This window comes from Alosa pseudoharengus, unplaced genomic scaffold, assembly GCF_046254945.1.
Source record: "Alosa pseudoharengus isolate Yale_2024_CS ecotype anadromous, Long Island Sound unplaced genomic scaffold, YU_APseudo_1.1 YU_APseudo_1.1_scf_3, whole genome shotgun sequence".
Classification (NCBI taxonomy): Eukaryota; Metazoa; Chordata; class Actinopteri; order Clupeiformes; family Clupeidae; genus Alosa; species Alosa pseudoharengus.
The window spans coordinates 41,508,456-41,535,210 of record NW_027468718.1 but is presented as its reverse complement, the minus strand read 5'-3'; the positions used below and the strand labels follow the sequence as shown (position 1 = coordinate 41,535,210).

General features: G+C 42.8%; 2 protein-coding genes across 2 annotated transcripts in view; both read right to left on the bottom strand.

The window, feature by feature from the left end:
• The window catches only part of ttn.2 (titin, tandem duplicate 2), a 177,615-nt gene extending 164,210 nt beyond the window's left edge, over positions 1 to 13,405 (bottom strand). The window contains exons 1-23 of the mRNA XM_076264287.1: positions 13,176 to 13,405; positions 11,228 to 11,331; positions 10,593 to 10,796; positions 8,882 to 9,169; positions 8,299 to 8,399; positions 7,880 to 8,094; positions 6,673 to 7,042; positions 6,203 to 6,358; positions 5,861 to 5,971; positions 5,559 to 5,699; positions 4,847 to 5,098; positions 4,597 to 4,710; positions 3,770 to 4,021; positions 3,430 to 3,492; positions 3,073 to 3,331; positions 2,908 to 2,980; positions 2,533 to 2,751; positions 2,240 to 2,382; positions 1,832 to 1,995; positions 1,501 to 1,731; positions 1,133 to 1,377; positions 618 to 886; positions 134 to 298 (exon numbers count right to left, since the gene is read on the bottom strand). Of these exons, the coding sequence (XP_076120402.1) occupies positions 134 to 298; positions 618 to 886; positions 1,133 to 1,377; positions 1,501 to 1,731; positions 1,832 to 1,995; positions 2,240 to 2,382; positions 2,533 to 2,751; positions 2,908 to 2,980; positions 3,073 to 3,331; positions 3,430 to 3,492; positions 3,770 to 4,021; positions 4,597 to 4,710; positions 4,847 to 5,098; positions 5,559 to 5,699; positions 5,861 to 5,971; positions 6,203 to 6,358; positions 6,673 to 7,042; positions 7,880 to 8,094; positions 8,299 to 8,399; positions 8,882 to 9,169; positions 10,593 to 10,796; positions 11,228 to 11,318 (4,126 nt within the window). The 5' untranslated portion in view covers positions 11,319 to 11,331; positions 13,176 to 13,405. The remainder of the gene's footprint in view (positions 1 to 133; positions 299 to 617; positions 887 to 1,132; positions 1,378 to 1,500; positions 1,732 to 1,831; positions 1,996 to 2,239; positions 2,383 to 2,532; positions 2,752 to 2,907; positions 2,981 to 3,072; positions 3,332 to 3,429; positions 3,493 to 3,769; positions 4,022 to 4,596; positions 4,711 to 4,846; positions 5,099 to 5,558; positions 5,700 to 5,860; positions 5,972 to 6,202; positions 6,359 to 6,672; positions 7,043 to 7,879; positions 8,095 to 8,298; positions 8,400 to 8,881; positions 9,170 to 10,592; positions 10,797 to 11,227; positions 11,332 to 13,175) is intronic.
• Positions 13,406 to 15,221: 1,816 nt separating this feature from the next.
• Positions 15,222 to 26,755, bottom strand: part of ccdc141 (coiled-coil domain containing 141) — a 28,451-nt gene continuing 16,917 nt past the window's right edge. Inside the window, exons 13-25 of the mRNA XM_076264286.1 lie at positions 26,317 to 26,496; positions 25,716 to 25,841; positions 25,269 to 25,457; positions 24,805 to 24,966; positions 24,293 to 24,442; positions 21,010 to 21,150; positions 20,647 to 20,844; positions 19,753 to 19,936; positions 19,498 to 19,610; positions 19,285 to 19,404; positions 18,693 to 19,196; positions 17,425 to 18,296; positions 15,222 to 16,803 (exon numbers count right to left, since the gene is read on the bottom strand). Of these exons, the coding sequence (XP_076120401.1) occupies positions 16,530 to 16,803; positions 17,425 to 18,296; positions 18,693 to 19,196; positions 19,285 to 19,404; positions 19,498 to 19,610; positions 19,753 to 19,936; positions 20,647 to 20,844; positions 21,010 to 21,150; positions 24,293 to 24,442; positions 24,805 to 24,966; positions 25,269 to 25,457; positions 25,716 to 25,841; positions 26,317 to 26,496 (3,213 nt within the window). The 3' untranslated portion in view covers positions 15,222 to 16,529. The remainder of the gene's footprint in view (positions 16,804 to 17,424; positions 18,297 to 18,692; positions 19,197 to 19,284; positions 19,405 to 19,497; positions 19,611 to 19,752; positions 19,937 to 20,646; positions 20,845 to 21,009; positions 21,151 to 24,292; positions 24,443 to 24,804; positions 24,967 to 25,268; positions 25,458 to 25,715; positions 25,842 to 26,316; positions 26,497 to 26,755) is intronic.

Genomic DNA, 26,755 nt, shown 5'->3' with positions numbered 1-26,755 from the left:
TGACAGCAATACACAGACATAAGTGTACATTATAAATTACTGACATTCCTGAGGTGATTATCTCTTTTAATGTAATATTTACATTTTCTACAACACATTAATACAATTCAATAATATCCCAGCAATAGTATACCATCAACTGTGAGAGTCATAGAAACAGTAGTTTTTCCAGCTCTGTTCTGGGCCACCACGGTCCATTCTCCGGAGTCATTGGGCATGGCTGGAACCACAATCATTGACTGAGTTCCATCTTCCTTGATCACTATCTTGTGAGTGTAGTCATTAACAACCTGTTGACCTGTAATGAAAATTCAAGTTCAAGTTCAAATAGTTGTATTGTCATGAAATTAATAAAATGCATTCAATTCAATAAATTCAATAAATAAATTCTTATAAAATGAATTATAAGTAATGAAATGCTTATGCTCAAGAGCCAGCTCAACTTAAAATAATACATTAAAAACATTTTTAATGTCATATATTAATTAAAATTAATTTTACTAAAGTAGACAACCATGTCCTCATTCTCTTTCAGTACTGGCAATTTAATATGGAGATTAAGGTGAAACAAAAAAGTAACACATAAAGTAATAAACTAATGTATACTTAAAACCTACCATTGTGGAACCAGAATGTGTCTGGCATGGGTCTGCCAACAACTTTCAGGTCAAATCTTGCTGTCTGCCCCTCGGAGCACCTGAAGGAAGATGGCTTCTGGACAAACACCGGTTTGTACAGCCTTTCAAGCTGAGTTGTATCAGTATCATCAAGCCTACGGGCTGGGGAACGCCCGGGAGAACGACCGGGAGAAAAGCTTGGAGAACGTCCAGGGGAGAAGCTGGGGGAACGCCCAGGAGAGTAGCTGGTAGAACGAGGAGATGTGGACCTGGAAGCAAAACAAAACAAAAGCAAAAGCACTCAAACGGTGTAGCCTTCATATCATATGCTATTTGCACTTAGCATATTTGACCTATGTGAATATTAATTGATAAATTGCAAACACCCACGCATACTATACACAACACCTTATGATACAATGAGAGCTGATAGACACTTGTGATGATAAACTATTGCTTCTGCTAAGAAACATAAACATATAAACTTAAACATAAACATAAACTTAAAAACACACCTAATTCTTTTCATGGCCTCTGGCTGTGGGTACTGGCGCTGAACACCCTGGGGAGCAGAAGGCTCAATGTACAGCTTCCCAGAGCTCACAGCAGTGCCCTTCATGTTGCAAGCATAAGCAGTGTAGACACCCTCATCCTCTGGCAGCACCACAGGCAGACGCAGACTGGCTCTTCCGTCCTGGAGAAACTCCATCTGATAACGGCCTCCGTGGCTGATGCGGTTGCCATCTTTGTACCAGGCAATCTATTTAACATATTGAAAATACAAAATACATTACCGAGTTTGCCTCACAGAACAGAACGCTGAGTCTGATGCAGTGACAAATCAACACATCCTCATGTTTTTGTCTTGTCTAAAACACATTACCTTAGGCAGTGGAGTGCCACCCATTTTGCAGTGGAATGTGACCCCCATGCCTTCAAGGATTCTGTAGTTTTTGACAGGTGTGTCAAAGGTGGGCTGCTGAGCTTCATGTTCGGCTACATTGATGACCATCTCTTCCCTATCTTCAGTCACTATCTGTTGGTATGTTATCTTCAGGATGCGAATCTCAATCTCTTGGATTATTCTCTGCTCAAAAGCAGATATTTGGAATTCCTTTCAAAAATACAAAAAGCAATTAACAAAGTTAAAACCACATGATGTAGTGACATCAACATCTTAAATGTGACATATTCTAATATTTCAACCTCTGTACCTGTCCAGAAACATATGTTGTCGTCTTCTGTGTGAGATACTGTTCTCTCTCATATTCACTCACTATCACAGGGGGAACGTCTCCGACTCTAGGTTCCTGCACCATGGCAGTCATCTCTGTCTTGTAGGTCACATCATATTGCTTCATGTAGGTGTCATATTCCTCTGTTGATTACATGAGGATGATAGAATGAAGATGATATCAGCACATCAGATTGATATCAAAAATGTTTTCAAATGAGATTAATCTCTGCTGAGATTGCTCTCTACTGAGTGTAGTAGCCACCAGTGTTTTGAAATGTACTACACTCACCAAATTCACATTTAATTTAACATAAGACAAACCCATATGTACTGCATATTAATCAGCATACTTCAGCATACTTCAGCATAGGCTTATTAGTCTTACCCTCTTCAAGGAGGTTAGTAGAGGCAGAGGACTCTCCCGTTTGATTCCTTGCCACAATAGTGTACTCTCCTGCATCATCAGCAAATGTCATGGAGATTTCCAGCTTGCAGGCGCCGGTCTCCTTATTGTAAGATACTCTGTATCTGAAAAGTTGAATGTTTGAAGAAAGTCATCACCTTAATACAACAAAATAATGTCCAACATTAAAATATAACTATAATTACTGTCTATTTATTATTCTCCTTTTTGATTTAAAATAGCATTTAATTAAAAAAAAAACATTTTAAAAGTACCTATATCCAGTTGTGAGAGGCACACCACCCTTCTTCCAATAAATGTGAGGCATGGGTGTTCCTCCAACCTGGCACTCGAACACAACACTTCCTCCCTCGACCAGCTTTTGTACAAAAGGCTTCTTTACAAAGAAGGGTGCCACACCTGCACCAGCCTCCACAGTTTCAGAGACTGCGCTCAGTTCAGACATGGTCTCCTCCCTTGCCTCGCTTATAACACTAGAAATAAATATCAAATGCAACAAACATCAATTCATAATAATTAAACACACTTGAATGCATTTAGGTATGATAAGACATTCCAGTGTCCATGACCATAATTTGCTTATTTTCTTTTTTATGAATAAGCCCTTAATAAGAATAAGTGGGACCCACCGTTTCTCTTCTGCAGAAATAACTTCACCGGAGACAATGGTGATTTCCTCTCTGGTTTCAATCTCTTCAGATACTGGAAGGAAACACGTAAGGGGTGTCAGATTCAGTTGAGACGACTTCAAGGAAACATTTACAGACATTTTTAGAGTATGTTAACTGCATTACCCTTGACGAGCAGGTAGCAAGATGTGCTGATTGTCCCAGCAGGGCTGGTAGCAGTGCAAGTGAAGCGACCGCTGTCCTCAGCAAAGGCCTCGCGGATCACCAGGCGGGCATATCCACCCTCATATGTAATTTGGAAATCAATGGTGCTCTCAATTTTGTAGTCCTCCCTGAACCACATGATGGTTGGAGCTGGGGTTCCAGAAATCTGGCACACCAAAGTCACAGATTCTCCCTCTGTGACGGTCACGTTTTTCAAGGCCTGGAAATGAGAATTATGATTCATTTGAAAAAATATTGTAGAATGCAAGTATATTTTCTCAGGTTTCAGTCAGACTTAGTGAAAATTACACTACTTACAGCAACAAGTGTAGGAGGCACAACTGCTTCTTGTTCAGCTGGGACAGCTGCAATTTCCATAGCCTAATTCAAAATAAAAAATAAAATATTTACATATGGCAAGACATTATACTGCTGTTCTATGAAGCATTACCTAAAATTGCATGAATCAACAGGGATTCAGTGGAGGAAAGGGAAGGAGTCCTCAGTAAGGGGCAGGTGGGAGTGTGGTAGGTTTTGCACTCAGTAAGGGGCAGGTGGGAGTGTGGTAGGTTTTGCACATGGAGGGACACCACGGGGGACCTCGGAACAATGTTAGCTCAAGTTTTTTTTTTTTTACACCACACACCAAGCAACAAACCTGGTCCTCCCATTCGCCATAAGCCTGCTCCATGCCACCTGCGTAGGAAGCGCCTATCTCGCTTTGCAAATGTGTCTCGTACTGCGCCTGATATCGCTCGTCTCTAAACGGAGGAAGGGTCGGCTCAGGGGTCACTCTCATTTCCATGACCCTGTGAGTCGGGGCCTTGACAGGCTTGATGATCTTTTGAGCACCGTGGCTGGACGATAGCTCTTTCTGGAGAGTGGCAATAGCCGAGCCTGCTATTGAGACCTAACCGACCCAAGGAAAAATAGCATGATTACAGGTGACCGACACAAAACTTGGATTAGCCACACGGACGGAGAGCTTCCAAGTCAAGAGTGATGATTTTAGGTTTTTTAGGTTTGTGGGAGGCAATGGGAAGAATCAATGCATGTTAGGTTGTTAAAGTGCCTGTAAGCTTTTAAAGACACAGAAAGGTACAAGGGATGTTCATTGGGATGAAATGGGTTCATTGTCTTAAACGAGGAATAACGAACATATTTTAGAAGGGTCAGAGTGCATATCACTGCACTTTTTTTTATGGCATCCATGTTATGGAGAGTTAGACAATGAAGATGGAGCTTACTGAAACTGATAGGTACATATCAGGCAAGCAGGAACATTCTACTACTTGTAGGATACTCATATTTGAACCAACACAAATAGCATTTGCTCACTGGTTTTACTTTATTATAAATAATGGCACATTCAATACAGCTATAGTATTTATTAGTGCAAAAGGGGAAATAATCTCAGACAATTTCCACCAAGCACTGCTGTGATTTTTATCTTGTCCCTGCTTGCCTGAATTTGCACATGCTTACCTCATGGCTATGTTCAGCTTTAGGCACAGTAACTTTTGAAACTGTAAAGTGTGGTATGGGGGAAGGAGCCAGGCCAGTGTCCACATAGGTGCTGGTTTCTGTGCTCCTTTGGATCTACAGTAACCAACAGAGTGAAAATTAAGCGAATACATCCAAGAGAATACGTCTACTAATTTCAACTGTGCCTTCCTCCTAAGGTTTTTTTTTCTTTTCTTTTTTTTTTAATCTATGCTGTAAAGCATGTTCTAACCTGGGAGATATGAACAGTCTTTTCAGCAGCAGAGGGCATTAGTGTGGCCTCTGCCCTTGCTCTGACTTGTTGTTGTTGTTGTAGTTGTTGTTGTTGCTCAGCGGCAAACATGGCCTGCTGTGATACATCGAACTCTACGGTTTCCTCTTCAGCGGTGGCGGCCCTCTCGGCATGCACAGGCTTGCGCACGCGTGCATGATCGACGGCAGCAAGCACAGTGGCCACAGCACCGGCCTTTTTCCCAACCTCGCCCTAAAGGCAACAAGCAGTCAGTGGGATCTGGAGCATAGATAGTGTTCAATCTATGGCATATGTTACATATACAAACAAAAGCATTCAACATTTCAAATAATGTCTGCATACAAAATAACAAGAGGAAAGAAGAGCTCAAAGAGGTTAATGGCATATGCATGCATAACTTCATTAGTTTGGTTGCATACATGTACATGTTCAAATTACCGTATGTTGTCTCTCATAACATGACATTATGGTGGAGAAGTGAAAAAGTGAACAAGAAGGTGACATCCAACAAAAAGGGAGGGTAGCATTTTACTGACAAATTAGCCTGGTGCACTTCTTTCTCTCACTATTTTCTCTAAGCACTAGTTTAATCATAACAGCTCAAATGCTACCCTGTAATATTTCAAGTGCTTCTGTGAACGAAAGTGAGGGTGATGAAAGACCAGTCAACAAAAACAATGTCATCAGCTACCTGCTCCTGTTCTGTGGGACTATGCGACACAGAGGAAGTGTCCAGTTCACTGTGCTCTACCAGTGAGCAAACAGGAAGTACCTCACTAGCCTGGTCAACATCTGCGACCATCACAGCAGATTTCTCAACCTCTTGTGTGATCTAAATGTGCCAGTGTTCAAGAAGGAGATAAGGACAAGATCAGATTTTAAAATATTCTATATCGATTCCTGCTATTGTTTAATTGTTTTGCTATAGTGACAATTCAGTCATTTTAGTATACTGATTGTTTAATCAATTACTCTATACTGCTGGCATTCTACCTCTATAGTTGAAGAAATTTCCTGTATGGTGCTTTCAGCATATGGTGCACCAAAACTGATGTCAAGGGACACTGTGGTATCAGATACTTCCTGGGATTCCTCCTGTTCTGTCTATACAAATGTGAGAAATGAATAAGCTTTTAGTTGTAGACATAAATTCAGCAAGTAGATGACTGAAACAAGGTTAAACAAATGGCTAATTAAAGGAATGGGTGGATGATCTAGCAGGGAAAGACGAGTACTGAGTTTGTCAGAAAAAAGAAGGGTTTGATAAAGGAAAAAGATGGAAGTGAAAGAATGGTCTAGAATCAAACTGTGCTCATGAACTCCACTGAATTGTACCTGCTCTGCTGTAGATGTAGTTTGTGCAGAGGTGATGGTGACCTCATGAGTGGACAATTCGACAGAGCCACTTTGAGGCTCTCGACTACGAGCATGTTCCACTGCAGCTACCACCGTAGCAACAGCGGCTGTTTTGTCATCCGGCATTTGGTGTTCCTATTATACAGTACGTGCAAGTAATATTCAGGCAGCGAAAGTCAAAACCATTTTGTTTATGCAATGTACCGGTAAGTGCTTTTCACCTATGGTAAAAAGCAGCATTTACACTACATAATAAGCAGATTGCATGTTAGCAAAAAAAGCAATCCAGGCAGACAAATGCGTAATTAAATTCAAACAGAGCTTCAAAAATTCATTCAAATGGCCTCAGGCCCTTTACAAAATTCAGAAGTATTATGCCTGTTTTGTCAGGTCTTCTCATGCATGTTTACCGGTCGTCCACAGAGAGACTTATCTCCCGAATTGCTCACCTCTTTTATGGCCATTCCACTCCCACTCACGGCCATCCCACTGACGGCCATTCCACTGGTGGTCATCCCACTGACGGCCATTCCACTGGTGGCCATTTCAGTCATGGACATTCCGCTCACGGACATCCCGCTCACTTGCTGCTGCTGCACACTAACAGAGCTCTCCCACGAGGCACGCTGGGTGACCGAGGTCTGCATGTGAGTGGCTCCAGAGGTCATGGCAGTGTAGCTGGCCTCCGACGCGTAGCCTGCCTGTTTCCACGGCGGCAGCACCTCTGTCGTCTGGATCACCTGCTTACGAATCATGATTGGGGACTTGACCGGCCGAATGGGGGACACGGACAGCCTGCTGGTGGCAGGGGACACAGACCTGTGGGAAAATAGACATGTGAGAATGAAGGTGTGAGTGGAATAAAATACAAGTACTTCAATTTCAATTTTGCAAAAAGCACAAGCTCCATGTCAAATATATGCTAGTACTGTACAAAGAAGTACTTGTTTAATCGAGTGAGCAAACCTAGACCATATGGACAAAAGTATTGGGACACCTGGCAAATACACCTATAAGAACTGTTATGATATCCCATTCTAAATCTATAAGCTCAGAAAGCTAACACAGCTTTGACACTTCTAGGAAGGCCATTCACCCAGAAGAGCAGTTGTGAGGTCAGGCATTGATGTTGGACGAAAAGGCTTGGCTCACAATACAGTTATTGTAGTGATTATTTCACACCAAACTCAGCCAACTACAGTATATCTTTATGGATCTGGCTTTGTACACCCTATGACAGTACCATCACACTTGAATTCACTAAGCTTTTCAGAATGATCCATTCTTTCACAAATGTTTGTGAATGCAGACTGCATGACCATGCACAATTGTATACGCTTGATTATATACAGTACGCCTGTGGCAATGGGTCTGAATGAAACGTGTTAAGTCAGTGACTAAGTAATACTTTTGACAATATAGTGCAGTGTTTCTCAAACTGTGGGAAAAATGATGTAAAACAGCAAAATGTAAAATATGTAGTTTATTTGGTCTGCGCTACTGTATTTCTATGGTGTTCATAATGGTGGTTCAAATGGAGAGCTAATTGTTTTCTGAGGTGGTACTCATTGTATATGAATACACAGAGCACTTGCAGTGATAATGTAGAAATTGGCACAGTCACAGTGTGGCACAGTCAAAGTGTGGTAGTCCTACCTGACTGGGCCTGGTACTGGTCCTTTCACAGGCCTCACGGGGGAGGGGGATTGGTGGCGAGTGGCGGACACTTTCGCCATTGCTGAAGGTGGGGACCTTGAGGTCGGCTTTGGGGGCACCCGTGGGGGGGTCTTGTGTGCCAGGCGCTCAGTCATAGCACCTCCCTCAATCATCATTGCTGAACTGGAGGATGACTCAAAATGAGCTTCCATTCTCTGCCAAATGAAACACAGGTGAGTGTAAATTATGCTTGGTTTATTTTGAGAAAAAATAATAATTCAATTGTATTTACTTACATAGCACCAATAACAAGCATTTTACAAAGGCTAGAGCCTGTTTCCCTAAACGAAAAGCTATGGCAAATAGGGCAAGGAAACATGTCAAGGACATGTTGTCCTGTCTTGGAAAATTATGCTTACCTTCTCCACCCTTGTCTGACGTGACGAAATCTGGGAGGACGAAATCTGAGAGGAAGAAATAACTGTTTTTGTCTTCTTAGCAGGTACTGCTACTTCCTCACCTGTAGGGCAAAACAGACACAACTTGTAGACTTATTACTGTCCTCAGTATAATTCATGGAGTAGCCTACATCATAGCCTTTGTCCACTAGAGTGCAGTAGGCCTACAACGTAAAATGAGTCCCCACATATATGCCTCTGTGTTTTTGATTAATTCCCATGGGCTACAAGGGAAATTGTAGGTAACAGTTAGCTAGCCTGCTACTAAACCACGAGTCTGTCTGCTCACGTGATAGCCATGTTAATGAAAAGAAGCAATTGGCGTCCTGTTTTCCCGATAATTTAATGTAAGTAGACTATTAGAGTTAATGTAATGCATAGGCCTACAATAAATGTAAGTAACTCAGTAGATACTCAGAAGCCCTTAAGACAGGCAATATTGGCATAGGTGCTAAAACGTTTAAATGTCAACCAGATTTGATATGCATTTGCAAATTAACTGATTGTAGAGTTCGTAGGCCTATGATTAGGCTACATGGCTTACCCTGAACGAGCAGTTCAGCAGTAGAGGTGGCACGGCCACTGCTGTTGGAGGCACTGACAGAGTAGGTCCCAGAATCCTCTGGGAAGGCTTCTGCAATCAACAAACTGTATTGATCTCCATCTTGTACAATCTGAAAGTCAGCGGAGCTTTGAATCTCAGCTCCCTCCCTGAGGAACTTCACCACAGGTGTAGGGATTCCTGTCACACGAACATCCAGTCTCACTTGGCTTCCTTGTCTCACGGTCATACTTTGCAGTCTCTGAGTAAAGTTGGGCGGCGCGGTTTCCGCTGAAAAATCAAAGAAATACAAATGGTTATGGGCCTAGGCTACAAACTGCACCTGGTTCAAGCACTGGGCTGTTAATGATTTTTGATGTGACGTGGTGTCCTGAGGATGGCATAAAATAATATGATGTAATATTTATGAGCGGAGAGACTTCTGTAGACTACTTTATTTGTCCAGTCAAAATAATGTTAATAAAGCCTGCATTATTAGAGGACACGTCGAAGTAGGCATTTATAATAGGCATTTGTATTTAATGGCAGATGGATGGTAGCCTACACAGGCCTCTGCAATCTGCATGACGTTGCTTTCCAAATAGCGGATCAGATTATCACCAGAATTTCTGGACGTTCTGACAGTGTCCTATAATTATACACCCACTGTCCATTCTGGGATGTGGGAAACACTTAGGCTACAGGACCACTTGTTAGGTTTACATCTTAAACATTTTAAACCACTGATGGTATACTATGGGAATAATTCATGTAAAATAGCCTACATTACTTTTCTACTAAACCAAGCAATGAGATATTCAGCTTGCCAAACGTTTATGTTAGCCTATTATTAGTGTTGCCACCATATGCTTACATCCTTAGATTTTTGGCTCAAATCAGTAATAACATACATGAGTTGACAGTCCTTATTCATTAATCAAGTCTTACTAATTATGAGGTCCTTACAGGCATTTTTTATAACGTGAAAGCAAATCTCAGAGACAGAGATTATTTCTTGTCATTTGTAGCCTATTGACTTTTCCACAAATACATAAGAATAATAAACATAGAAAATGAGACCAAAGGAATGACATTTGACAAACAAGTACAGATCACAGCTAAGTAGGCCTATCGGCTAATGACCATCATCCTAATTTAAATGTGTAGAAATAGGCATATTTTTGCTTTTAATATTTCAAATGAAGCATATTGTAAAAGTTTTCTTCACCAAAGCATTTCCCCATAAAATCTGTCTACTACCTCCATCAGAGCAGCTTACACCATATACCCAAACAGAACTGGTTTAACCTGATTCATGTCGGCCTTCACGGCCTTTAATATTTTTGTAATTGGCTGTTGAAGTGAAACATTTTGACTCTTGGCAGGGATATCAGACAGGCAAACACTTCCCTGCTGATAGGATCTGGCACACATCCTGTCCCTATCACACTGATTGCTAAATCTCCCATTAGTATCAGCCATGCTGCCAACTCTAATCAGACATGCTGGGCTCTGTCGTGGTCTTGTTTTATTGAGGGGGGGAGGGGGGTTGGGTAGCAGCAGGCATTTACATTTTTACAACTGCCTCTTCATCTTACTGCTGCAGTTCATTAAATTCCTATTCTTTTCCCAGGGTTTAAGACACTTACAATTATGTGCCATGGCTGTGCGGATCAACAGGAATGAAACTTGGCACTGACACGAGTTCTCTCACCTGTAACAAGAAGTTCAGCGGTGCTAGTGGCTTGTCCAGCGCCATTGGTGGCTCTCACAGAAAATCGTCCACTGTGTGCGGCTGTCACGGCAGAGATCTTCAGAACAGCGCGGCCATCGCTGAACGAGATCTGAACGCCGGGCAGAGCGGCAGCGGAAAGAACCTGGCCATCACGAAACCAGCTCACCTCAGGAACTGGATTACCTGTGAGTAACATTAATTTTCCTTTTAACAGCAATGGTGATGATTAAGGTAAATTACAGACAATGCCACAGGCCACACCAAATGCAGTGGTGTTGGACAGTCTAGACAGATACAAATATCTCCTATGATTTTGCTGCAGTGGAATATAACATTTTCTTTTTTTTATGTTCTTTTAAAAATTTAATTGAATTGACATTTATTTCTTATCATTCCTTGCTTGTAAATTCCTTTTACTGAGAACTCAATGAATGCTTAATTAAGGATATATAGGTTATAATATGCCTTATACAGTATATATATACGCCTTCATGCATTGTGTGGCATTACATATTTATACATAGGGAATCATAGCCATTGCCAGTGCACATAACATGTTCACTTTTTTAACATCAGCTTTTTAAATAGAGCATAGAATGTAGAGAGGCCCTTACCACTAACTTGAGCTTCGAACGTTGCGGCACTACCCTCAAGTGCCACAACGCTCTGAAGCGGCTGTGTAAACGTTGGCGCCTGTGTGGACATGTTGGTAGGCACCCTGGTGGAGGACACAGATGAAAGCCCTAGTTACCAAAATTGCTGCCAATGACACACATTAGCATCCCCCTCCCCAGCACACATATACACACTCACACTCACACATACAATCATTGATCATCGCCAGAGATAGAAATCTCACAAAATCGTTACCAAACATCATTGTTATTTTTAGCCCTTATGTCACCCCTCTGCACCTTGACTACTGTGGCCTGTCATTTGAGAGAGTGATGGCTCCGTGAGGTCTGGGTTCTGGGCCAAACACATAGACTGAACATCCATTGACAGCTAACAGACACAACAGTGACAACTGGAAGTCAGAGTTTGATATTTATCCATGACACCCAATGAACAATTCTTGCCTCTGTGGAAAGACATCCACATCCACAGGCTGGTGAAATCTAATTATAGCTTTATGGTTTCTCCATAGGTAATATGAACATTGAACATGAAACAGATTTGTGATAAAGGATTTTGCACGGAATGTGCTGGTGAAATCAATATAATTGTACTGCCCATTGCAGTTAATAGTAATAACAGCATATTTAGGGGTATACAACTTGTTATATTTACACAGAGGGTGTAATATATGTGCTGTGTTATCCACATGTAATGGTGGGTAACAAAGTTTTGGAAAATATGCCATCAAAACTCTAGCAAGGCCAACCATTCGTTTTAGATAAATCATACTAGCAATGACAACACATATTTCAGACAACCAGCTTTGTCCTCACCATTTAACTGTAAACAAATGTAACAAATCATCCTGTCCTTTCAAGAGCAAGAACAAGAAGTATCAGTCTCAACTCACTGTTGTATGCCATTACTGAAGATAATCACTTTAGAAGTGCAATAGTAGCTTTACATAACATTGCCTGGGGCCAAGGCGATTTCTTTATGAGATGTTCAAATCAATGCATATTCTTTATTTAGATTCTCATTAATTTAATATTGTCACAGAATATATGCTTAAATGCCTAAAGGTTTGCATACAGCTTGAAAATGACTAATTGAATCTCACATTACAGAATTGCATTTGCTTGAGAAAGAATATCTCAGATCCACGACAACTGGCAAATAATGTATAACAGTGCACCAAAATCAATTCCAGTAAAACTCACACAAGCAAAATCTGAGATGTACAGAATGTCTATAAAAACCTAGGACTAAACATGAAATGGTGACACCAAGGTTAATGTTCTAAAAACAGACTGAAATGACCACAACGATTTGTTTCAAATTACACATGCACACATGTACACAGAGTCTTCATCGCAAACTTTAACTTCAAGACAATCAACAAGCCAATGAAAGAGTATTACTGAGCCTCCTCTCAAGGGCATCTTAACAATCAGGAACAAGTTATTGTTTTAAAGTAAAACATTATGAATGCACAGGCATCCAAAGGGATTCAAGGCTAGGTTTCACAAAAGGCAGAGTCTAAAAATAATCTTGTACCCAGTTTGACTGACAGTCACCATGTGGCACATAGCTGAAGGTGCAACTGATAGCCCTACCACTGATTCCCTTAAAAAGACATTGCGGCCCAGCTGGGACACCACTCTAATGCTATCAGGGTCTATTCTTGGCTTTTCTGAATCATAGCACCAAATAATAACCTTGAGGAAGGGGGAAAAACTCCCATTAGTGCAAGACGACTTCTCAAAATTTTAAATCCCAAATCTTAAAATTCCCCAAAGCTGGTCACTCTCATGGCTCAGTCAGGTAATCTTCAATTCACCTGGCATGGTGTTAATTAATTACTTTTGCACAAAGAAATGGAAGCTGGGAGACCTGCCTCTGGAAAAAGCAGGTATAAAGTGTCACAGAACAAAGCTTACTTACTTGTGCTCACAAGAGTGCCTAGAATTGAAGGGGCGGTGCCCAAGGGAGTGATATCTTCTAAAACAATCTCCTTATCCAGAAATCTGTTCAGAAAATCCAACGTGAGAACGGTTGGCCTCAATTATCCCAAAAAACAAAACTACACAGGGTCTTTGCCGTGTAGTTTTGCTTTTCCCTGCAATCCCTACACCCGAGGCAAGGCTGGGAATGCTCCAACTGCTCAGAAGTGCTAACATGGTTGTTTCGCTTTATATACCCCCTGGACAGGCACCATCATCTGAGTATCACCACACCCTATTGGTCAGCCTCCCAAAAGGCATCATGGGATGTGGCAGCCATTTTATGCAACCTCACACCTGTCACTCACTAAAGTAAACTTATTCATGGCAGTGTATCTAGAAATTGGGTAAACTATTTAGTCTTTGGAAAAGGTATCGAAAAAGAAAGCCACCGTATCTAGTCTCTCAGACACTCTTTTCACTCATCTGCTCAAAGGACTTGAGACCATTTGTGTGTGAGTGAACAAATGGGAGGCTTGTTCTTGTCACTCAAGCTGAGGGTCTACCCCCCTCAAGAAGCAGTCTTCTTTCATTCATTTTACCTTACGAGAATCCACTGAGGTCATTTTTGGTTGTGACTCACCAAACCTTTCATGGTATCTAAGGTTTTTCATTTTCTTTTGTTTTTACCATTGACAAACAAATATTGTCAGCTATACACAGATGAACCTATTATAAATGTGTTATAACTTAAGAAAATACAAAACAAGAAGTAGTCAGCGTCACTGGTTACTTTTAGATCTTCAGTTGATATTTAATTGTACAAACTACTACAGTTGAATCGCACTACAACTCCAATCCAGTCAAGAAAAATAGCATCTCATTTAACATTTGCTTATAAAAACTGGTAGAAAGATTATATCTAGAAGAACACAGTGTTCAACCATATAACTTGAGGTGCTGTATTGTATATGGTTAAATACACTTGTGTCTTGTTTATCCTTACTCCTGGTCTCTGCACTCTAATCTTTGTCCTTGGTCACATATCTGTTCATTAGTTGAAGCGACAACTTGTCCATGATGTTGATCTGGGGAGCCAGGATTTGTGACACCTTGTCTGACATCTGCAATGTAAACAAAATTGTGTTGAGTTTCTGAAACTCAAAAAAATTGTGCTGCATTTCTGCTTGGTATCAGTTTGGCAAATACATTCAGCATGGGTGAGATTACCTTTGACAACCACCTTTGCAGAGCACCAGTCCTCTCCCAAATAATTTTTTAACACACAAACATATTCTCCAGAATCTGAGGACTCCACACCCTTTTTCAACAGGACATGGGTGTCACTTTGGCTCTCAGCCTGAATACAAAACAAAATTTCACATTTCAGTCTAACACAAATTTGACATATAGTTTTATACTTGTAGTTTATAGTTAAACTTTATTTATAGACAGTGTACAGTAGGTGAATATCCCATAATCTTCTGTCTGAAAGTCATACCCCGCTTTCTCCGTAAGCCAAAACTTTGTTATCTTTCAGCCAGAGCACTTGAGGGACAGGTCTTCCTGAGGTGACGCACTCCAGGGTCAGGTCGTCTCCCACTAACAAATCCTTGTCTTCCAGTCTTGAGAGGAAGTGGGGGCTGTCTCCACTCACTGAGAATTCAAGTTTCAGGGTGATTTACAATGCTTAATTGCTTTGCCAGAAAATTGTTGAAACATTAACCAACAACACTTCAATTACATAACAAAAACTTAAATGGATCTCTTCAAATAAAATGGTTGTCTTCTCCATTTCCAAGTTGGCTGTCTGACAATTACCCAATTGTTGTGCTGCTTAAGCAGAAAATCTCATATAGTTATCCCTGACTAGACATTTAAAAAAAAAACTAACTGTGTGAGCTTAAAACCTGTCTGTGATTCTTATCCTTCTAAGATGACGGGCAGAGGTATTTCACAGCAAGCCCTTTAGCTGTGAGGCGCGCTGGTGAGGAGCACTCTCTCAGAAGGGGGTAATCTGAGCAGGGCCTGGGCCCAGGTCTGTGATAACATTACTGTGCCACTCCTGCCTGCCCAGAATCCTCAGGTCGCACATGCTTCATCCCCCCCCACCCCCAGGGCAGTTATGAATCAGAACACCCTATCAACAGTTCCAATAGGCTAGACTATTTACGTTCAGCATATGGAATATTTCTACGTCAACAACCACACAATGTTGATTTTACCTCCATGTAAAGAGTTTACGGAATACAGTGAGGGGTAGAATCTGCTTACCAATGTGAAAGTGGTGGGTGCAAAAAGGATTGTGATAATTATAGGATGTATTGTGGGTTTTATTAAGGGAGTCATGCAACAGTATGAGTGATGTGCAATTGACACACAAGTGACGTTTATTTCTTAAGGCAAGTAATAGCTTTATTAATTTATTCAGAGACTTCAGAAAAAAACATTAAATAGTTTACATATATATACTATACTTACCAGCAGCATTATTCTGCAATGAGGATATGCTAAATTGTAATATGCATATATTCTCACCCTTAATGTAAGCTATAGGGGACATTTTAAATCTTCAAACCTTTTATTGAACAAACCAACATAATTGCATTTCCCCATAAATTAACTAACAAAGCAACAGAATATTATCTTTCATCAAAACATTTCAAGGAGTAGGATTCCAATACTGATCTGGAACATAATGTTTCTTGGAACTTTTGAGCAAAAAATGTGTAATTAGTAGTTTAAGCACATTATACTATAGTAAGGAACTGGAACTAATTAGACCACAAAGATGATACTGTGAAACTGTTAAACGCTTTAGAGTACAGTGATTGCACTGTAAAACCAACCATCATATTTTAGGTAACATCTCTATAACATGTGAAGTATTCGAAAACAGAACTGGCCTTTTCATTCTGATTTATAATAGCAATGAACCCATAAGGTTTTTGCAATATCATTATCAATCCTGCCATCATTTATTTAATACTTCAGACTGCACTGAGTATGTCTATTGAACATCAATAAACTATTCCAGAATCCGATGACTTGTTTGAAAGCTACATATTTGCTGTTTGATAGGTATCCCGGTTTCTTATTTTGACATATAAGTATATACCACAAGTCCATTAAGGTCATTCATAGAACAGTGCAAAACAAGACTCCCACTGCGTGAACGGGGATAGAGTCAGGGGAGTGAAAGGAAAAGGGGAGGGGAGGGGAGGGGGAAGTGCTCCCAAGTAGTTCTGGTGTGAAGAGGTGTGTGTATGTGAGAGAGGGGGGTGGGGAAGTGTGTAAAGGGCAGTGTTTTTAAGGGTGTTTAGTGCTCAGTGAGGGACGGTCCATGCTCCCTCCGCTATAACACCAGCAAATACAGGAGCCACAGGAGGAAGCACAGGGTGCCAAAGCAGGTGTGCCAGTCCAGCTTGAATGTGTCGAGCTCGTGACAGTCTTTACCTGTCACCTGCAGCACGCCAGTGGACGTCACGGTGCCACCTGAGTTTGTGGCCTCAATGACATAGAGGCCAGCGTCACTCTCAGCAGCACTCTTTATGAACAGGGCACGTTTGCTTTCTTTTTGGGATAGTTCTACGTGCTCGTCAGCGGTGAGTTTTTGTCCATTCTTGAACCTGAAGCAGAAAGTGAATTTTCACGTCACACAACCACAGCACAGCAAAAGAGGGGGTGAAAAAGGTTAAGGCATAAGATCAGACAGATCTACAAAAGGATTTAGTGATCTAAACTAGGATTTCATAAGTTTTAGTTGGATCAAAGTTATATAGCAAATCCTGCACAGCAAACTCCGATGAAATGGCAGGTTAGTGGCAACACGCGTATGCTTTAGTGAATGAAATGCTTATTTAGATGAGAAATACCCATGAGAAAGTAAAACTCAATTAAAAAAAATCATGCATTGTGCAAAATGGAGAAAAGAGCAATTTAATAATTTCACTGTGTCTTATCCTGTAGGTGATCCTCCTGGGGTTAAAAAGAAATTGCTCTGGGCTTTTGAGCCTTAGGGGTTTAGTCTCGGTTTATCTGATCTCAATCCTGCAAAGTACCAGGTGCTCTCAAAAGGGAATAAAGTTTCATCAATATTAATAATCCAACTTAAACAAATGCATACGAAAAGTGTGACACTGCTGTGCATTTCATTCTCTTTATAGATAGTTGATTATATTATTTACTTAAAAAGCTGTTAATCAAAACTATTCAATCAAGAGGGATCCAGCTTGTTATAGGCTACCCACCATGTTAAAGTAGGCTCAGGAAATCCAGTTACTTCCACCTCCAGGGTTACTGGTGACCCCTCCATTACCGTGGCATTAGATATGTGTTTGGAGAAGTTAGGGCCCTGCCCTGTCAGGTTCCCCCCCACGAGGCCTCTGCCATAGGAGGGCAGCCTGATCTCCTCACGGATGGCCGTGGGCTTGCAAACGTCTGGGTCCTGCTCAGGGGTTAATAGGGAAGGGGCGGCATGCGTGTTACCGGCACGAGGGGCAGCCCCTCGTCCCAACTGGGGCTCATGCACACACTCCTGGGTCTTCACGTGGCTCTCATGCACTGAGTGGACGGTCTGCTGCTGTTGGTGGTGGTGGTGGTGGTGGTGTTGGTGGTGGCCAACTGTGGCGCCATCGGCAGGATGCGAATTCGGCGGGGCGCTTGGTTTGTTCTTGAGGATGCTGGAGATCGTGCTGGAGACCAGGTTTGGCGCAGGCATGGTCAGTGGACTGTGGACAAATGCGGAGGACTCAGATCGGAACTTGGCAGCACCCGGGCCACCTGTGGGGGACGGGTAGCTCTCCGTCTGGCTAGAGACCCACTCCCGGTGTCGGTGGTATTGGTGGTGGAAGGTATCTCCGTGCTGTTGGGACTGGGAGTGTGACTGGTGGCTGTATTGGTTGACGTGCGAGCTGAAGCAGTAGCCGTCATCCAGGTCGTTCTCTGACTGAACCAGGTTGGACTCGGGTGTCTCGGACAGCGGTGGCAGGGAGATGTCATCAGGGGAGGTGCACTCGTACTCGTCATTGGACAGCGACTCCTCGGTCAGGTGATCGTGCTGGTAGTCTCCCTCAGAGGCGGTTGCAGCGGGGATATCCTCAGCTGGAGGGTGGCCTCCCACCTGTTAGGAGTAGATAAACACACAGGTGAAAAACATGGTGCAGCCCCACACACATACACACATGAAGAACATGAAACTGATGCTGACACCCTCACGCAGAAATCCACACTTTGAGTACTTACCTCCTGAGAACAAATGTTTCAATGGACCCAAACTGGAGTGTGTTTCCTGAAAGCTTTGTTGAACAACCACGATCATCAAATGAGAGAGAGAGATCCATTTTGAATGCTTTACGCAAACACCACAGTGGTCACTCAATGTTGCTTTGAGGAAACACACCCCTGGCAAGCAATTTAACTTATTACTCATTATTTCAAAAACACTTTATGTAGAAAAGACACACACACACACACACATACAAAATAAAAACTGTCCCACGCTAACAAACTGACAAACCTGTGAGCCAGTGTGGCCACCTTCATGTGAGGCCCTCTGGGCCGGCCCCATCCTGTCTTTCCTGGGGATCTGGAACTCTCGCTGGATGTCTGAGAAGCTGGGGGCTGTTGGAGCGCTCGGGGGAGGGGTCTCCTGAGAGTTGCTCCGCGATCGGCTGAGGATGTGGATCTTCCTGTCGCGGTCCACAGGTGACCTGGACACGTTAAACGTGTGCTTGTGGGTGACCGACGAGTGATGCTGCTCTTTGCGCTCCACGGTGGATTTCCCCGTTATGGTTTCCACTCTGCTGGTCGCCGAATAGGCCTCCTGAGTGTAGGTCCTGCTCTCGGACAGCACTTTGCTCTGTGCTGGGGGCGTTTTGTCTGGTAGGTCCTGGCTTCTGCTCTTGCGGAGATGAGGCCTTTTGACCTCTTGTTTCTTACTTGGAGGAGCATCTTTGTCTTTGTCATGTCCTGGTGTGGTGATCTCGGGTGTGTGTCCAGTTTCTTTCGGCTCGGACTGTTCCTATGACAGTAGTGTTAATACCAGATGACATATCAATTGTTCATGAAATATATTTATTCTTCTTGTAAACCAGAAAACAATTTCTTACCACATCAATAGACTCTTGCTGTTGCTGTGACTTGTTATTCTCTGGTATTTTCTTTGATTGTTCCACTTGTATAGGGATGTCACGCTCTATTATGTCAGCCAATTCTTTTGAAGTCTCAGCCTAAAATAACATGTGAATAATTTGGATTCAAATTACTGTGTCCCTGCAACAAAGCAGGAAATTAAGAGTGACATTGTAATCTGTTATGCTGACCTCCAGTTTATTCTCCAGGTCTATCAGCCCATTACACAATTCCTTTATGGACTCGACAATCTCATTGTGCTTGGAAACCGTCTTGTCGACATACTTCTTTCCTTCGTCAGATCCTAATAGAAAACAAGAGAGAGACCGAGAGAGTTCCTTGGTGTGTTTTGGGCGTTGCATGGTGCATACTTGCAGACAAACAGCTGTGTGACACAGGCATGCACCCCCGTCTGAAACCTGAACTGTGTGAGGGACACCTCTCACCATGCAAGCGGATGGCCAGCTCTGTGATCTGGCTAATTCTCTCCTCCTGCTGGGGTACGGTGGGCCAGACGTACTTCTCAAACTGCTTGTAGAGCACGCTCACTGCCTCTTTGGTTTTGCACTGGGAGGAATACTTCCCAACTCGGACAATGGTGGCACTTGCCTCGTCACACCAGAACTGGTACTGAAGTTTAAGAAGATTTCAATTAGGGTTAGTGTTCTTAGGAAGAGAAAACCCTGACATGTGTTTCAGAAATAACATAAAAGCTGTAGGTGAGAAAAGGTTCTTTCATTCTTCAATCACAATACAAAAGCTGTTTTTGTTTAGTCAGGAACAAATGCTCCAAATCCTAAATTGGATTGGATCAAGTCCAAAACTGAAGAGGCTAAAATCAAGATTCCTTGACAGCTGTTTGTATAAGTATAAGTATATATACTCTTTTGATCCCGTGAGGGAAATTTGGTCTCTGCATTTATCCCAATCCGTGAATTAGTGAAACACACTCAGCACACAGTGAACACACAGTGAGGTGAAGCACACACTAATCACGGCGCAGTGAGCTGCCTGCAACAACAGCGGCGCTCGGGGAGCAGTGAGGGGTTAGGTGCCTTGCTCAAGGGCACTTCAGCCGTGCCTACTGGTCGAGGTTCGAACCGGCAACCCTCCAGTTACAAGTCCGAAGCGCTAACCAGTAGGCCACGGCTGCCCCTTGAGAGTATTTTTGTCATTCTGTTGTTTTTAATCACTAATACTTTCACATCCAGTCTAGCTATTGGTGGCATCAAGATATCATCAACATACACTCATGGCATCTCTTCTCTGCTATATTATATTTGTAATACTATACACAGAGACAGAATTGTAGAGATCATGTGTTGTAAGAGTTCCCCCACCTCCTCTACTGCCTGCTGCAGTTTAACAGTCATGTCCAGGTTCTGCTTGTACTCCTCCACCGTCCTGTCAAAGTCGCCCAGCTGTCTCTGCAGCTCATTCACGGCATCCTCCATCTCCCTGGGGCTGCTGCCAATCAGATGCTTCTCAGTGCCGGTTGACACCTTCATCGTGAAGGTCTGCATCTTCTTCTTAAGGACCTGCACAAGAATGTAAACCCTCAACAGAGTGTCCATTCAAACCCCTAGCAAAAATATATGTATGCACTGAGGATAGTATTCAACTTTTATAGACCAACAGATATCATGTATCTCCCACATGCTCACAGAGAGAGAGAGAGAGAGAAATATAAAAACTTAGCATACCTGGAGTTTCTCAATGTATATTTCAATTTGTTGTATTTGATTTCTGACTGCCTTCAGGTTTCTTGATTTGTCATTTTTCTTCATGTAATTAAACTTCATGTTGTTGAACTTCTTCTTGAGATCTTTGAAAGATTCCCTCAGCTAAAATTAACAGAAAAAAATGCCATTTTACCTAACGATACCTAAAATGATAGCCACATTAATTAGCTACTATAATCCAAACATTCTTCATTTATTTAAAACATACTCTTGTACACAAATGTTATTTGTGTAAATCCAAGATGGCCGACAAGTTACATGACCATGGATGGTGTGGGGGGAGGGGGACTAGCATCCGAGCTCTTTGGCATGAAAACAGAGCAAGGGTTGGATTTAGTCAGAGGGGATTATTTTAGCAATCTTTAATGCTCTGGGCAGGGAGTGATTTATACGGAGAGGCCATTTTTGTCCAGCCTGTCGGGCTTTTGCCGCGGTGTGGAGTCTCAGGATGACTAGCTCATGTGTCAGTCAAGGACAGCTGCGGCCTGGATCCCGGATCCCGTTTTGGGAGCCGCTCGTAACCCTCTCACTGGATTTTTCCAACACACACACACGCACACAGGGGGAAGAGACTCTCTTTCGTAGCACCAGAGAGAAGCAAAGACGACTGGATCGGTACATAAGGGAACGCAAAGGCCAAAAATACGGGATGATTGTGGGTGGAAGAGGCCCTGAGCGATCCCCTACCTCATCACCTCCCTCATGTTGTGCTAAGGGGTCACTTGAAGCAGCAGCTGCGTTCCATGTGTCTGTCCTTTGATGGGAAATTAGGCTGACTAAAGTGAGGTGGCTTTGTATATATAATCTGCAAAAAACAGCCAAGCAACATTGGGGCAGGGACTGGTTTGTTAAACACTTTTCCAGAAGACTCACAGGGCTACTGATGCCCACATTACAGTGTAAACCTTTGAATTATTATTATTCACATTATTATTCATCACTAGAGACTCATTTAATTATTAACACTGCTTCTGCGAAAGGTCAGTGAATCAACAATGGCCATAAGCTCCCAGGATAGGATATCAAACAAGTATGTATTTTGGGGTTTGAAATGTCAAAACAGCCCAAATTGTTCAGGGCCTTCGCTTCTGGACGGCGCCTTAGAGGCCTGTAAAACACAAACGTTGCTGTCACACCCGTTGGCCCCTGACGAGCAGCAGCAACTGCCCCAGCTGAAATGTCAGCCTGTTTACTCATGCATATTGATGGCGGGGTGTTAGCTAGATGACCACAGCCACATGCATGACTGGTCGAATGACAGATAAGCAGATTTGTTGAGTCACATTCAACACAAACAATATTGAAAAACATAACAAAAAAATAAAATATTACATATACAATGAAACAGGGAAAAGCAGCAGGTCAAAAGACAGGTCAGCCAAATTGTATTTAACTCCTTGGCACATACTGCATGAAGCCCAACTACATTTTGAGCTACTACTTTGAGCTACAACATTTAAGCAAGTATAGTCTCCTGCTCAACTCTTAAAGCGTTTCCAACAACATGGGAGTCAACATCCTCCAGAGCCCTCCAAGGAGTGGTGTGAGGCACCAAAGTGTTACCTAACACCTTTGGGCTACAACATAGAAGTTACATTATCAGTGTGACTGTACTGACATGGTAGTCTGTCAATGTGACTGTACTGAATAAATGTAAGGATGTACTCAGCTACATATTACATATACATATATGTTAAAAGACACTACCTATGTGGCATGTCTATGAGTCCTAGAAGCAGAAATAGAAATCTCATAGTAGTATATTGAGGTGATAAATTTGAGTGTTAAGGGAACTCAGAGTGACATTAACTTGCATTTTGCGCGTTACCACCCTCTAGTGGTCAACAATTTAAACAAAGATGTTGCACTGTTCCTCAGGCAGAATACTACTATAAGTGAGTTGACACAACTAACTAGTTGTTTAATTGAAGTTAACTTCAGGATATTTTCATGGCTAGCAATGTAGAAAACAACAGTGACACCTTGAAAAACAAAAATGAATGTGCCTGGCTATGTCCACACACACTTGCAAATGATCAGAAGATTGTTCATCTCACTGAAGATGATTCATCTCAAGGACTGGTGAAAACAAGTTGGTTGTTGTGCTGTTATGATGGTGCACCTCCTGTGGGTAGTAATGTGTCATGAACTTCAGGGCCATGGCTTATTCACATGTATAAAAATAGAGGCTAAAGCCACTGTGCATTTGCTGTTTGCTGGGCACAGCTCCATGCATCTCACCCTCTGCTTCTTAACCATGTTTCCTCTGCTGCTGATGTGACAGGATCAAGTGGAAACTCAATCAGCAGAGGTCCAATATGTCACAAGGGCACTGTGCTGCCTTAAGTGATTACATGTTGGCCCCTTCACAGGTCTACCACCCCCGAACCCTGTTTCTTAAGCAGCTGCGTTACTCAGACACACAGACACAAAATTCTGTCTACAAAATCTACAGTTTAATTGTCAAGAGCATAACGTTAAATATTATGAAGCAAACTTCTATTAACCAGCCACTAGGGGGAGGCAAAGCTAAACCTAAAAACACATGTACTGCAACAGTATGGTGGCTGTGACACAATAATTTAACTACTATCAGAATTGTTGTAGTTTAGATATGGCCCTATCTGTATATACAATGCCATAATATAATCTCCTGATACTGGCATATGCCAATGGATGCACTGGGATAAATGCCAGATTGTTTGGTATGCACAGCCTCTGCATGCCTACAAAACTAAATAAACTTTAAAGATGTGTCAATAAATGTTGATGCATCTCACACACGTCTATAAATACATTTGCTAATAAATAAATTGGTAAACTACTTTCCAAAGCGCCCAGGCCACCAAGTTACCACAGCCCCTTCGGGACTCCTAATCTCATGATCCGACTCCTCTGGCTGCTAAGTGTGTGATACGGCTGGAACGCTCCCCACGCCACTATCCCCCACCCCAACCAGCACCCCGTCTCAAGTGACAGGAGACAAATGGCAGGATCCCAGTGTCACTTAGGGGAGAGGCACAGCTTGAGACAAAGATCACACTCCACAAACTAAATTTAACAAGGGCTGCCAGGCTATAAATAATGCATCGGGCTTAAAGTGGAGGGGGGGGGGGGGGCAGAAAGACAAAAAGCAAAGGAGCGCTTTATAAAGCGGCTCCACCAGCGCTGTCTGAGCCCTTGATCAGGGGCAGGAAAGTGGGTTATCGGACAGCACGGCTATAGAGTTGGGAGTCGGACTCACCTCACTGATCTCCTCCTTGAACACGCAGTAATGCACGTTGCTCATCAGGCTCTCCTCACACTTGTCGGCCTCGGCGTTCCAGCTCGCGCTGCTCCGCTCCAGACGATCCAGCTTCTCCTGCAGGCGCACAACTGAGAACCCCAGAGCATGCTGGGAAGGCGGGAGCAGGAGGACCCAATAGTAATGAATACAACAGAGGGGCACACATAGCACTGCATCATAACACAGCTGTGTGATTCAGTTCTGTTACACTAGCATTGAAATGTTTTATTCAAGAGTAAATGGAAATTAGCTTTATGTTTGCTTACTTTCCTCTCATTACTGTTTCCAACAGAACATGAGGGAACATGACACAATTCCTACTCATATGGGACATATATTAGTGCAGAGACTGCCATGCCCCATCACCCACTGAGCCACTCTGTATGGAACCACTGAGTCGTTCTGTACGGTACCACTGTATGGTTACTCTGATGTTCTAGTCTCAGCCATGTTTCATACTGGGCTCTTACCGACTGCTGCACCGTGGTGGTAATATCGGCCCCCAGCGAGATGGCAAGTTTGTACAAGTGCCTGAAGTGGCTCTGGCGCTCCTGGTGCTGTGACAGCTGGATCCTGGCCTGGCTGGTGTTGCTGAAAATCGTCACCGGCTCCACCATCAGCAGGCTATCCAGCTGCGAGGAGGCAATTACCGAATTAGTGTTTGATTAGCTTGGGCATAATCGAGTGTGCTCGAAACAATCAGTGTGCATTCTCCCCCACACAACGTTTGGCGACAGTCGCCACCGCGCCATCTGTCAGACCGGCAGCCCGCGCCAGCCGCTACTTTGTCCGCACCTTTATGATCTTCCACATTTTGTTTGTTTTTTTAGTTGTTTGTTGAATCACAAAGTTTTGTACAATCTCACCACAAAAAAAAAACTTTTCCTGGCATTGATATCCATAGATGAAAGAAAATGCATGGAAAGTGGCTCACCTCCTTGTAGAGCTGATGGAATTTAACTGCCATGCTGAGGACACTTTCGTACTCCTTGATTTTGTCTTTCACCCGCTGGTGCAGCTGAAGCAGTTCGGTGACTCTCTCACTCTTCTCCTTTGTGGGAATCCCTTTCAGAGCCAGCAGTTCAGACGTCTTCACCAAGTACTCCACCTCCGCATTCAGTTGCTGCGATGAGCCACCAAGCAAACAATAATAACAACAAATTACTTGGAAAATCTATTCTCACAGAACCTCTCTTTCGTTTCTGAGAAGCCAGATGGTGCTCCACTTCATTCCCCCCTGTGTGAAGGCAGGCAGTCAGACAGGCAGGCAGGCTGTTCTTACTTAAGGAGCCATTATCACATACAATGAGACGGAAGATGAATGGACAGGAGGGGTCATTTTGAAAAGGCAGTGGCCAGATGACTGATGTAACAAACCCACCAGAAACTGTGGTTTTGCTGAGTGGAAGTTTTCCTGCAGCTTGGCCACGGAAGACAGATCACTCCCCAAATCGACCTGGGATGCTGGAGCGAGGACCTCCTCCAGGGCTCGAAGGTCATGAACTACCTTGGAACAGAAAGCACTGACAATTACAATGATGGATTTCTTTGTGCACATAATGCCATTTCAAATCCCAAGAACATCGTTGCCCTACAAACAGGGTGAGACAAACATTTAAGCGAATTTAAGAGTAAATCCACACAGACAAGGCATTTTGGAGAAAGAACTAATACTGGCTCATCATGGATATTTGTTCCTTTTATCCTGGACAGACAGACTTTGAATAACTTAGTTTGAAAATGTAATTAGCTCACAGTCAAACACACACATACACACACGTGCACACACAAGTAGTTTGCCATTTTACAGTGACACAAGAATTTTTACATCTATTCAAATGTTGCATTCAAAACCTCATCCCTGCAGCTGTGCATGAGCTGGATCAGATACCATCTTGTTGGCTCATAGCTAGACTGCAGGGAAGGGTGCTGTCTAACCTCTGTTACCTTCCATGCAGCTCAGCTGGACAATGTGCTGTTACCTTTTTGATCTGCTCTTTAAACTTCTTCCATTGCTTCTTCACAGACTTCATCTGGCTGACGTGGATCTGCCAGGAGGTCCACACCTCGGACAGGTCAGCCTTCCTCTTACTCAGGGCCTCCATGGTCCTCTCCACCACACACACCGCAGCCTTCACATTCAGATCCAGCTTCTCACTCACCTGCGACACACAGACGACATATACTGTATACGACACCTTAAGACATCCATGCAAAGTGCACGGCTGGGGTAAATACATGTACTGCCGAAACAATATAAAGAAGTATTTGATTTGCTTTTGTTTAAACAATAAATACAGTAATTCAGATGTTCACAGTCTATACCTGACCTCATTAGAATAACATGATATATGAAGTAAAAATCTATGTGATCTATCTGATCTGAAATACATCAATATTTGAAATCACTACACACATTTC